Source organism: Cyprinodon variegatus, unplaced genomic scaffold, assembly GCF_000732505.1.
Source record: "Cyprinodon variegatus isolate N-32 unplaced genomic scaffold, C_variegatus-1.0 Scaffold469, whole genome shotgun sequence".
Taxonomy (NCBI): Eukaryota; Metazoa; Chordata; class Actinopteri; order Cyprinodontiformes; family Cyprinodontidae; genus Cyprinodon; species Cyprinodon variegatus.
The window spans coordinates 259,080-269,876 of record NW_015150922.1 but is presented as its reverse complement, the minus strand read 5'-3'; the positions used below and the strand labels follow the sequence as shown (position 1 = coordinate 269,876).

Sequence of the window (10,797 nt, the reverse complement as noted above, 5' to 3'; positions counted from 1 at the left end):
TATAAAAAAAAAAAAGAATGTATCCATCTCCTTCCATTACACTAGCAGTATGCACTACTATCTTACTCTTCGTGATATACATAAATGTTTGTTAAAGGCTGTATGAGTACTCCTATAAGGCGTTAGTACCTTTTCTTCTTGTATACACTCTTAATCTTCTCTGTTCAGCAGAGTTGAATTGTTTTCCACTCCACTGATCTCAGAAAGTCTTTTACCTGCTCCCTCTGTATTTAGCTCTTTCTTGCATCCCACTGCTTTATTGATCTGTGGTGATCGATCAACTTGTATGGGTGTGAATGTATGGCATTTATAACCTCTATAAACATCCCTTCATTCCTCATCTGTGCCCTAGACATGTTGCTTTTTAACCCTGACTTATAGTTCTTATGGCTTTTTTTCTTTTTTTTTTTAGGGACTTTGCATATGTGGCACGGGACAAAAACACCAGGATCCTGAAATGTCATGTGTTCCGCTGTGACACGCCGGCCAAAGCCATCGCCACAAGCCTGCATGAGATCTGCTCCAGGGTGAGTTGTTCTAGCCAGAACAACTGGCTGCACAATCAAAGCCAAATCCATGAACAATTCGCTCCCTGTTGCCAAACACCTTATGCATGCTACCTTTAACGCTCCTGATACTCAATTTCACTTTATTTTCACTGTTCCTGCTATGGATATGGCACTAATACATGTTTTTCTTTGTCCCAGTAAACCTTTGATTCAGTCTTTAAAATGAAGGTCTTTATAATTTTAAATTTTCTATGTGGACTCTTAACTGGCCCCTGACTTCAGTTCACTGTAGAGACTGTTTCTAATGGGGTCATATTAGGCCTGTTTATTTGCCTTGGGGGATAAATTCCAGTACCAAGGCACAGGTTGTTCTGGCTCATGGTAACTATGATAGGCTGCCAGCATTGCAACAAATGCTGTTGTCAGATTTCCTCTCTATGAATTGTAATTTCAAAGTGGTGGTGACATACCAGTGTGGAAGCAAACAGGAAAAAAAACACCCTGATTGAGGAAAGATACTAAGCTGCACAATGAGCAGAGGCTACCAACCGTCTGTAGACTTGTTAGATTCAGACCACAAAACTTAAAGTGACGTTCAAAGTAGCTAAACAATGCTAAATACTGTAAGCTTAATTGAATAAGTTTCAGTAGTTGATCCACACAACTTAAGGCTTTAATCACAAACTGGAATGTAAAATGATGCTTTCTAGACCAGTAGAGAAATGGTCAGGGCACCAGTTAACAAGGCAAGGTCCATAAAGACGTGGTTAAATAAATCTGGCCCAGGATGAACTTGAACTTTGCATAGAGTCCTTACCTTAACCCAACACCCTTAGGTTGAACCACAGCAGATACTGAGAGGCAGCCTTTCTTGTCCAGTAACAATGTATGACCTCAGAAATGCTTTGCTTGAAAACTTTTCAGATACTTACATAAACAAACTCACCAGAACCGGTACAAAAGCTTATTCAACCCCAAAGACAGAACAATATATGAGCTGTTGATATTTTTGGTCGATATTTTTCTTGTATTAGTATTTGCCGATATGTATGTGTGTTTGCCGATTAATTAATGCATTAAGCGGTCATTTCCTGACCCGCTTGCCTGACAAGCGCTATTTGGATTTGTTAATAGCTTTTTCTTTCAGTTTAAATTGAAAACTTTGTCACATTTGGTATACTTTCATCACATCTATCAAGTAAATTGAGAAAGAGCAAGCAATATCAGCCTGAAATATCAGCCCTTAAAAATGGCAGCACGTATTGTGGATAAGCCTGAATCATGTCAAAGAATGGAATGTTGTTAAACTTTGTGTGTGTAACAGTTAAAGTTCATATTTTGTAAGGTTTGGGTCTTTTTAAATCAGACTGGAAGAAGAAGTAAACAGAAAACGGATAAGCGGCTTTTTTGATCTGATAAACTGATTAAAGACCACAGATCTGTGTGAGTTTTATGGTGCTGTTGTTTCCTTCTTCAAAGTGTTGAAGGAACTCTGTTATCTTTGTAGTTTTAAGGTGGGACCTGTTTGTTTTTGTGATTGTTTTCGTGCATGGCCGGACGCCAGGTTCGGCTGTAAAGCTGGTCTAGAGCTCTTTGGTTTGATTTGTTTCATCTCCCTCCAGCTGCTTCTCTCATCCACTTTCACACATATTATAAATGCATCTTCTTGTTATGCCCAGTTTCTTTCTGCCGTGGTGTAAAAAATCCATTCTTTTCTCTAGATAATGACGGAGAGAAAGAATGCCAAAGCCCTGGCAGGGGGTTCACTCCATGAAAGGATGCAGGCGGGGTTGGATCTCCCTTTACAAGGTGCGCTTCATCCATATATTCATCCACTCTGTGGGACCCAGGAGACAATAAATACTACAACAGACATAAAATAGTAAAAGTTGTCACCTTTGGGCCAGCATGCCTGCAGAGTCACCATCTCTAACAGCAGGATGTTTTAGTGTGAATATTGCCAAGAATTACCAGGAGTATGAGGGCAGTTTGAAGTAGAAGTCATGTAGGAGGCGTTAAAATCAACTGATGTATTACTAAGTAAACACATTTATGTCTGTGAGCGCATCCTGTAGCTTCTTTCCTTGCTCACATCCTGTTGCTATGCTCACAAAACTTTAAACAATGAGAACCTATCACATAAACACTTGTCGGTTTGCAGATATAAGGAGGTTAGGATCCAGCAAATGAGAAATGCGTGGTAAGGCTGCACGAGTTGTGTACAGAAAAAGAAAGTGATAGGAAAGAAAAAAGAAGAGAAGAAGTACATTGAAGTGGCATAATAGATACAGATAAAGAAATGCAATCGTATGATGCCTCAGCGTTCTGTCCTCCTCGCTTTTTACTGTTACATTTCCAAGAGATGAAGATGGGGACGCCTTCATGTCACTTCATCTCTCTCTGTGACAAAACCCTGATTGAAAAAAATAATAATGTAAAGAGCTTCAAAATAGTTAATCGCTTATTTAGTTGTGTAATCTTAATCTGAAAAAATCTGAAAAGTCTAATCTTTTATTTTATTTCCTTAACAGACAAACTTCAATGTTAAGGAATAATTGATTGTTTTATGAAAGTTTCCAAAGTACTTGTACCTAAAACAGTCCTTTTCCCACAACACATTTTATGTTGATCCAATATTCTAGGATTTCATTTCTTTTTGGTTAAAGTATTCTTTATTTGACTATTTTATTATAGTTGGAGAGCTGCAGTGTCCTTTTTACCAAGTATGCATGATAACTAGGCCTGCTCTATAAATTGGGAAGATAACAGTGGAGGATCTGTGAACCCTTGTTTCTGAGGTCCTGGGAAACTTTTGGAGAACATCATTAGTGGAGATTTTAGATCAAACTCTAGTTAATGTAGAAAAAGATTAACCAGACACTAAATCATCTGTCTTCCATGGGCATTTCAGTGTGTAGACCCAAACCCTTTAGAAAACCTGTGAAACGATTGAATAGGAGATCATCTAAAATAGATTGTGGGGAAAAAACAAAGATTCATCAATCAGCTCCTACTCTGTGACATGTAGGAGAGCTGGCCTGATCTCTTTGGGAAAAAGAGATTTGAAGTATCTTCTCACTATAAGCCACACCTACCGAGTTAAAAACAAAACAAATGTGTGTAAAAATGTACATATAAAAGCCGCACCGGGTTATAGGCAACTGAGATCTACTGAACTGTTCCACCAAGCCTGTAGGGGGAGCTCTACATATCACCCGTAAAGTAGCTTGTTGGCTCACGGCAATAAAAGTTTCTACTGAAAGGTGGGGTTTCGTCAGCTCTTTAGCCGTTTCTTAATATGTGTACTTGTGCGTTCTCATGTACTCGTGAAACCTCATCAACAGCAGCCCTAGTAGTGTTTCAGTTCACAAGAACAGCAAACCGAGAACTGACAAAGTCCCCGGATGTTGTTCTCGCCCCTCCCTATTTACTGAGTATGCATCAGAGAAGACTTGTCCGTTCTTGAGATTGACAGCTGTCCCAGCATGCACTGCGGCACCTTTCAATGGAGCGCTCACAGAGCTCAGAGTATTAAGTTAAAGTTCCCTTTTCTGTTGCTGTTGTTCAATAAAGGTACGTTTTAAGATCATTTGAGGCGAGAATATTATACTTTATATAGTGACATTATACGTCACTATATGGCCCATTTACCGATTTAATGCGTAATAAAAAAGAAAAAATCTAAAGTTGAGAGGACCGCAGCAACCAGCAGACGTCCCAGGGTAACGGCAGCCAGGGCTAACTGCAGCCCGTCTGCAGCGGCCCTCTGTCAGCATAGCAGTGTGAGAAGGACCGCTGGCTCTAATGGTGATTTTTTTTTTGTTTCATTTGGCAAAATGTTAATTTGATTTGTGTTTATCTGACTTTGTTCATTATTATTCCCCTACTAAATGAGAAAAGTAAGCATTTATTATTATCTAGAAACTATTAATAACAGGGGCCAAGCGTGTGGTGACATCACAAGTACGCTTCTGTTCCAATTGACCCATATTTATGCTGCTTGCTCCCGTTCTCCCTGAGTCCAGACTTTCCTGTGTTCTTCTCAAGAACATACTTGGCGAGGACATAAGTCCATAGTTGTGTTCTTGTAAATTGAGAAACGGATTTTTATTTCAGCTCTGCAGGAGTTGCACACCATCTCTTCGTTGTTTCAACAGCTTTAATGCAGCAAATAAATGTAAAAATGTGATAATTCGGGAGATTTGTTCTCTATAGTGCCTGCTGCTAGCATGTGCTTGTGCTAAATAAAAATTAGCCTCTTCCTTGATTTTTAACTTTGCCTTCCACCCCCTAGGAGTTGTGAGAAAAACAATGTGTGGAGAAATTGTGCACCCTGTGTCTTAAAAATTATGATTTCTGTATGGGTGCTGGGATAAAATGTATCAAAAGGGTTTTATAGGAGGGTCTTCGCAATCCCTCCTATAGCTGAGATACAGGAGTAATGTGAATGATCACTTTATTGTCTTGTAATCGGTTTAAAATTATGAATCCCTAGGATTTGAATGACAAAAGATTGATGAGAATAAAACAGAACAAAACTGCAGTGCAACTATGATTATGAATTGTACCATTATTTAGTCGCATTTCTGCTGTGTTTTTGTTTACACTGAAAAGCACGCATTAGTTCCCCTTGTTGGGGTGCAAAACAATGTGATATAAAGGACTACTTGGTGAAAAATTTTCTGTTGCTCTGAGCTGTTGTTCATTTCCTGATGACTTTCTCCCGGCAGAGTTCCCTACACCAAAGACTGAACTGGTTCAGAAATTTCAGGTGCTCTACCTGGGAATGATGCCTGTGGCCAGACCAATAGGTGGGTCCACTAAACAGAGACATGGCTGCAAATACAAATGGTTTTAAATATGACCGTAAAATGTTTGAGCTGTGATCTTGTTTAAAAACATTCTGTTTTGCAGGCATGGATACACTGAACAGTGCTATCGACAGTCTTATTGGCTCTTCCAACAGAGAGGACTGGACTCCTGTGGCCCTTAATGTGGCAGATGCCACTGTGACCATCAGCAAAGACAAGGTTAGACATCTGCCCCTGGACTAACCTATCCCGCTCTTTGTCCCCGTCAGACTCATTAACTATATTTACGTCCTTATCTTGTTGCAAAACACAATTTTTAAATATTAAAATGGTCAGACATTTGAGTGATGGCTCCTTAATCTCTCCTGGTCAGACTTCAAGACAGATAAAAGGACTTTCGTTATAAGTTTCTTAAATACTTATTTTCTGTAAGCGTCTCAGTTCCCGTAATTTTAGTGCAAAAAAGACGAACAGCGTTGTGTTGTTGACAGGTCTTATTCAGATTTCAAATCAACTTTTACATGAAGATAAATGCTCTTATTAATCCCACATCCGTATCTCTGACTAGGATGAAGAGGAAGTGCTGGTGGAATGCCGCGTCCGTTTCCTGTCTTTCATGGGCGTCGGCCGTGACATACACACGTTTGCCTTCATCATGGACGCCGGCAGCCATCGCTTCGACTGCCATGTCTTCTGGTGTGAGCCCAATGCTGGAAGCGTTTCTGAAGCTGTGCAGGCAGCTTGTATGGTGAGTCTTAACCTCTTTAAAAGGTTCAGGTCATGAAAAATAAATGATGTTATAGAAAGAGGCCTTTAAAACAAAGGCCGTATGTGCAAAGAGGAGACGGGGAGATAAATAACTAAAGCTCCTGTCAGGTCTGATCTGCAGCAGTCACAGACATACTGACACAGAGGGTTAATTAGACTGAGGAAACCAGCATTTCGGGTTGTGCATTAAATAAATAATATCATCCAGAGTTACTTTTCCCCTAGTTCCACAGCTGTAGAAAATTATCTCGGCTCCTTTGACAAATAAAAAAGGCAGAAACATGTTTTAAATTACAGTTAGGGCTTTGCAGTTAATCTAATTTGAATTTCAGTTTTCATTTCCATTCCAAAAAAATATAAAATCCTTCCGAGTAAACCTGTAATACAATTGCACTTGCAAAATCTACCAACATCTGACTTCTGGTACTTTAAGCAATTAAAAAAAGCAGATAATGTCTCATTTTTAAAACTCACTTTTTTCCCCAGTAGCAGCTGGTTTAAGCCATGGAGGCACTGATCCATATTAAAAATGAATGAAAGCCATTTAGGATATTTGTTTTGACAGTTTAGGGTTTAGCTCTAAATATTTCAGCGTTTCAGACGCAGGTTGGGATTTTCTGTCAATGCACTGAGAATGTGTGTTCAAATGAACTATTCACACAGTGGAGAAATATTCAGACCCTTTTAAACAAATTTCAATTTTATCAGTTAACAGTTTTTCTCTTAAGATTGATCAACATAGAGTGCTTATCTGTTAAGCATAAGGAAAATAATCAGTGGCCTTTAAATTTTATTAGTAATTATAATCTTGAAATGGCGTTATTTGTATTTTGGCTCTCCTGAGTCCATAGCGCCACATTTTACTGCAGTGACAGCTGCAAGTCTTTGGAATATATTTATAGTGATCAGCTACCCAAATGTAGGCGCAGAGTAGTATCTTTGGCTGAGCCATTTAAAATGATGTAGATTAAAGCCTTGTAGGTTGTTGTTCTGGAAGGTGGCCCCCTGCTACAGTCCAGAATATTTTGCAGATTCAAACCTGTTTTCTTTCTAAATCATCTCATATTTAACATATTTAACTTCCCATAACCTTTACTGTTTCACCACTCCCCAGCATAATGCTGCCATCACCATGTCTCCCCAAATGGTGGTGGATGAGTTTCTGCACAAAGCCCAAACAAGATGACCAGAGCATCATCTTTAGCTTTGTCTCCCCCTTGGCTTGTAAAAAGCTCCAAACGGTTCTACTTTTGCCTTCTTTAAACTACTTTTTTTCCCACACTTATTCATAAAAGACGGGTTTCTAAATTTTATTAGGCCTCAAATCCAATTTTCCAACCCAAGCTATGGCTTTGTGAACCTCAGAGTTGCCATGAGCCTCTTGCCTGCTTCTCTGATTACCTAGCGGTAGATGGCCATATCCTACATCATTTTCAGATGATATGCTCCAACGAATAATGTACTAGTCTGCACTGGTCTATTACCAGTAAAATGCTGAAGAAGTGAAGCACTGTGTCTGATGTTCAGTAGTTTTTATTTAATTTATCATCCTTATTTATTATAATTGTAGCTTAATACTTCAGTGGAAGCCTAATCTCTTTCTTAACCCTTCAGTGTTTTTATTCTGTCCGTACGTTTGCAGCCTTTCCCACACCAAACACCATCTGTAGTCTGTGGTGTATATACTTAACTTCTCCGTCTGCTGTCTGACATATGAGATTAGTCCACTGCAGGCCGGGCCATTGATCACCGATCTGATATTTGGATATATGGCCACACACACAGACAGACACAAACACACACTCTCCGAAGCAGATCGACGGTGGCCAGAACCGTTAGTCATTACTATTGATCCCAGCCTGCACCAGTCCAGCTCCCTCCTCATCAGTCTTTCACTTACATACCTCTGCTGTCGTTTACTCAGCAGCTGTAGCTCTGTGATTTACACTCTGCCTCTATGTTCTGCTCTCTCTCCCTTTCTCTCAGCTGCGGTATCAGAAATGTCTGGTGGCCCGGCCGCCCTCCCAGAAGGCCTGTGGCTCATCGCCCCCCGGAGACTCCGTGTCCCGTCGGGTCTCGACCAGCGTGAAGCGAGGCGTCCTGTCGCTCATCGACACCCTCAAGCAGAAGAAGCCCGTCACAGAGCTGCCGCAGTAACAGCAGCAAGCCAGTACAGGCTTTCCCTAACACAGCTCCTAGTCACCATGGAAACTTCATCGCTTCGCTTCCAAAGCCTCGCCACCATCACAGGCTCCATAGTAGAGTAGCTACAGGTTTGATGGAATCTCCAGTGGATGGGTTTGTTTGGAATCAAATCTTCAGAGATCAGTTTAGTAGCCGTTCAAAACTACGATTCCAGATCAAACAGGAGCGTCTGAGACAGTCAAGTGATTAACTCCCATTTTTCTCAGTACCATCGTGAGGAAAAGAGGGAACAACCTGGAGAAGCAGGAGGCGCTCCTTTAAGCACAGCACGTGTGCCACGGCCGAGCTCATCGCTCACCAAATCGCCCATCTCTCCACGCTTTTCTGTGTATCTGTGTTTACGCCTGTCAGCATGATGCCCCACACCGGGCACATCTCCCCGCCATCTGTTAACCCGCGGTAGCTCCTCTCCCTCTCCGACGCTGCCTCCCGTTGTCCTTAGTAGATCTAAACGTCAGAACAAAACAATGAGAGGGAACGAGTGAGAAAATAAAGCCATCTTGTTCCTGGATGAACAAAGAAAGCTGCTATAGACTAGAGAGAATCCAGTGGAGCCTGTTCAGCTGAGTGTGCATGAAGTTTTTTTTTTTTATTATTATCTAAATCTGAACCGTTTTAAACAATGTGGAAAAAGTGCTGCTGCTTTCAGAGACACAAGTAGGAAAATCGGAGGGCCGCAGATATATTTGAGCTTGGAACGAGTGGTGACTCGTCACCTGAATCATGCTTCATATCTCTACCTTTTCCGTCTAATGTTTTTTTTTTTTTAGTATTGTATTTGTGATCTTTGAAGAAATAACAGATAATAGCCATAAAGGGAAGGAAGGCCAGCAGACAGTTTTCTCTCTCTGGTTAGCAGTGCTAGACTGGCTGCTTTGAAGACAAGGAGACATCAGCATGCTGGGGGGAGTCTGATAGACCTTAGGGATGTTTTTCTGTCTCTATGATTGTTTGGGTTTAAATATGTCTAAGAAAGGAAGTGATTCGCCTATTTAAGGAAACCCACCTGTAGGTTGGAGGGACTCAAACCGAGCAACTTTCTCGGGCTGCTATCCATCTCCTGGGTGCTTTTGTTTAGGAAAAATGTTTCCATCAGTGCCATTATTTTGCTAGCTTTAGGTCTGTTTTCAAAAAAGCATAAATGTTTTTTCCACTTTGCTATCTCTGTGCTCTCCCAAATCTGACCCTTCTGATGTACAGTAGAAGAATCAGTTATTAATCTTGATCGTTCTAAAATACTTTTAGTCTATCGCCAAGGAAACTGTTGACTTTACCTGTTTTCAAACATCTTTGCAAATATATAGAGCAATGAAATACTTTATCAGCAAAAGAGAATCTGCAGAAATAAAATCACATGGCCTTGAAGGCCTGAGGTATTTTTCATTTAGATGTGATGTAGTTCTTTATTTATATTGAAAGGATTATTGGGCCTATTTCTAAAGTCTTGTTCTTGATTTCCATGTTTTAGCTCAGTTAATCAGTGAATCTCTGAATAATTTAATTTATTTGTAATTGGAAACTAGGAAAATAAAATACCTCGGATTAATGAGTCGCAGCTGTTTAAAAACGGCCAAATGTTGCTCCTTTTAATCAAAGCACATCTGTTGTAGCTTTCCAGTCTGGCTCATGGAGTTCTCCATGGGGTCAGACAAACAGCGCCCCCTATAGTAAGAAATCCTGCTGCTAAAACCTGAAGTCCAGGACTTTGCAGATACAATTCAGTTAAAGTAGCTTAAATAAATCATGCATTAGTCATTCTGATGGCTTGTATTTCATTCCTGCACTGTTCTGTTTACTATCCAAGGTTAATTCTTGTTTTGCTCTTACCAGACTTAATGCTATAGGAAAACAACATGGCGCTACTACACATTTAACACAGCAGCATAAGAGTTTGACCCCTCAGTAAACAAACTAAAAGTTTTTTGAAAATGTATTTTCCTTATTGGAGAGGTTAATAAAAGCAGGAGGTCCAAGGCTTCATACAACAGTCTTGAAATTACAACAAAATATATATATTTTATACATTTTGTGGCTTTAAGGCCATTAGAGTGAATAAAAAAAAATAAAAAACTTAACTGAACTAAAATAGTCAAGTCAAATTCTTAATAGTGCACTAGACTATTGCTGTATTTGCTCTTATTTAGCTTACTTGTTTTTATAAGCACACTTGTTTTTATTTTGTATTGTAGTTTTTCTTCTCTATCCTCTCTGATCACTTCATCCGCCTATCATGCAGATTTTTTTTTAAGGTAATAGCTAACAGCACACACTGCTTCCGCGCGGGCCTATACCCAGCTTACTAAAACATGCTGGAAGAAGTCAACGTTTTCCATGTGGTGAGCTAACGGAGACATGAGCATCGGTGCCATCTTTTTCTTGCCAGTAGCATGTAGCAAGTAAAATCACGTAACTTCAAGGACCTTGTTTTGTATCAGAGAATGATTGGAAAGTTAATCCTCTCCCCCCCTTTTTCACAGAATGATGATGACGTGTGAATAAGACAT

At 40.0% G+C, this 10,797-nt stretch overlaps 1 protein-coding gene across 6 annotated transcripts in view; it reads left to right on the top strand.

Annotated features, from left to right (window-relative positions):
* The window catches only part of apbb2 (amyloid beta (A4) precursor protein-binding, family B, member 2), a 69,227-nt gene extending 58,964 nt beyond the window's left edge, over positions 1-10,263 (top strand). For 4 of the 6 annotated variants that reach the window (XM_015389673.1, XM_015389671.1, XM_015389669.1 and 1 more), the window contains 6 exons: positions 413-527; positions 2,231-2,318; positions 5,237-5,320; positions 5,424-5,539; positions 5,889-6,068; positions 8,075-10,263. In XM_015389673.1, the coding sequence (XP_015245159.1) occupies positions 413-527; positions 2,231-2,318; positions 5,237-5,320; positions 5,424-5,539; positions 5,889-6,068; positions 8,075-8,245 (754 nt within the window). In that variant the 3' untranslated portion in view covers positions 8,246-10,263. The remainder of the gene's footprint in view (positions 1-412; positions 528-2,230; positions 2,319-5,236; positions 5,321-5,423; positions 5,540-5,888; positions 6,069-8,074) is intronic. The other 2 variants (XM_015389672.1, XM_015389670.1) reach the window with 1 other exon arrangement.
* Positions 10,264-10,797: the final 534 nt, after the last annotated feature.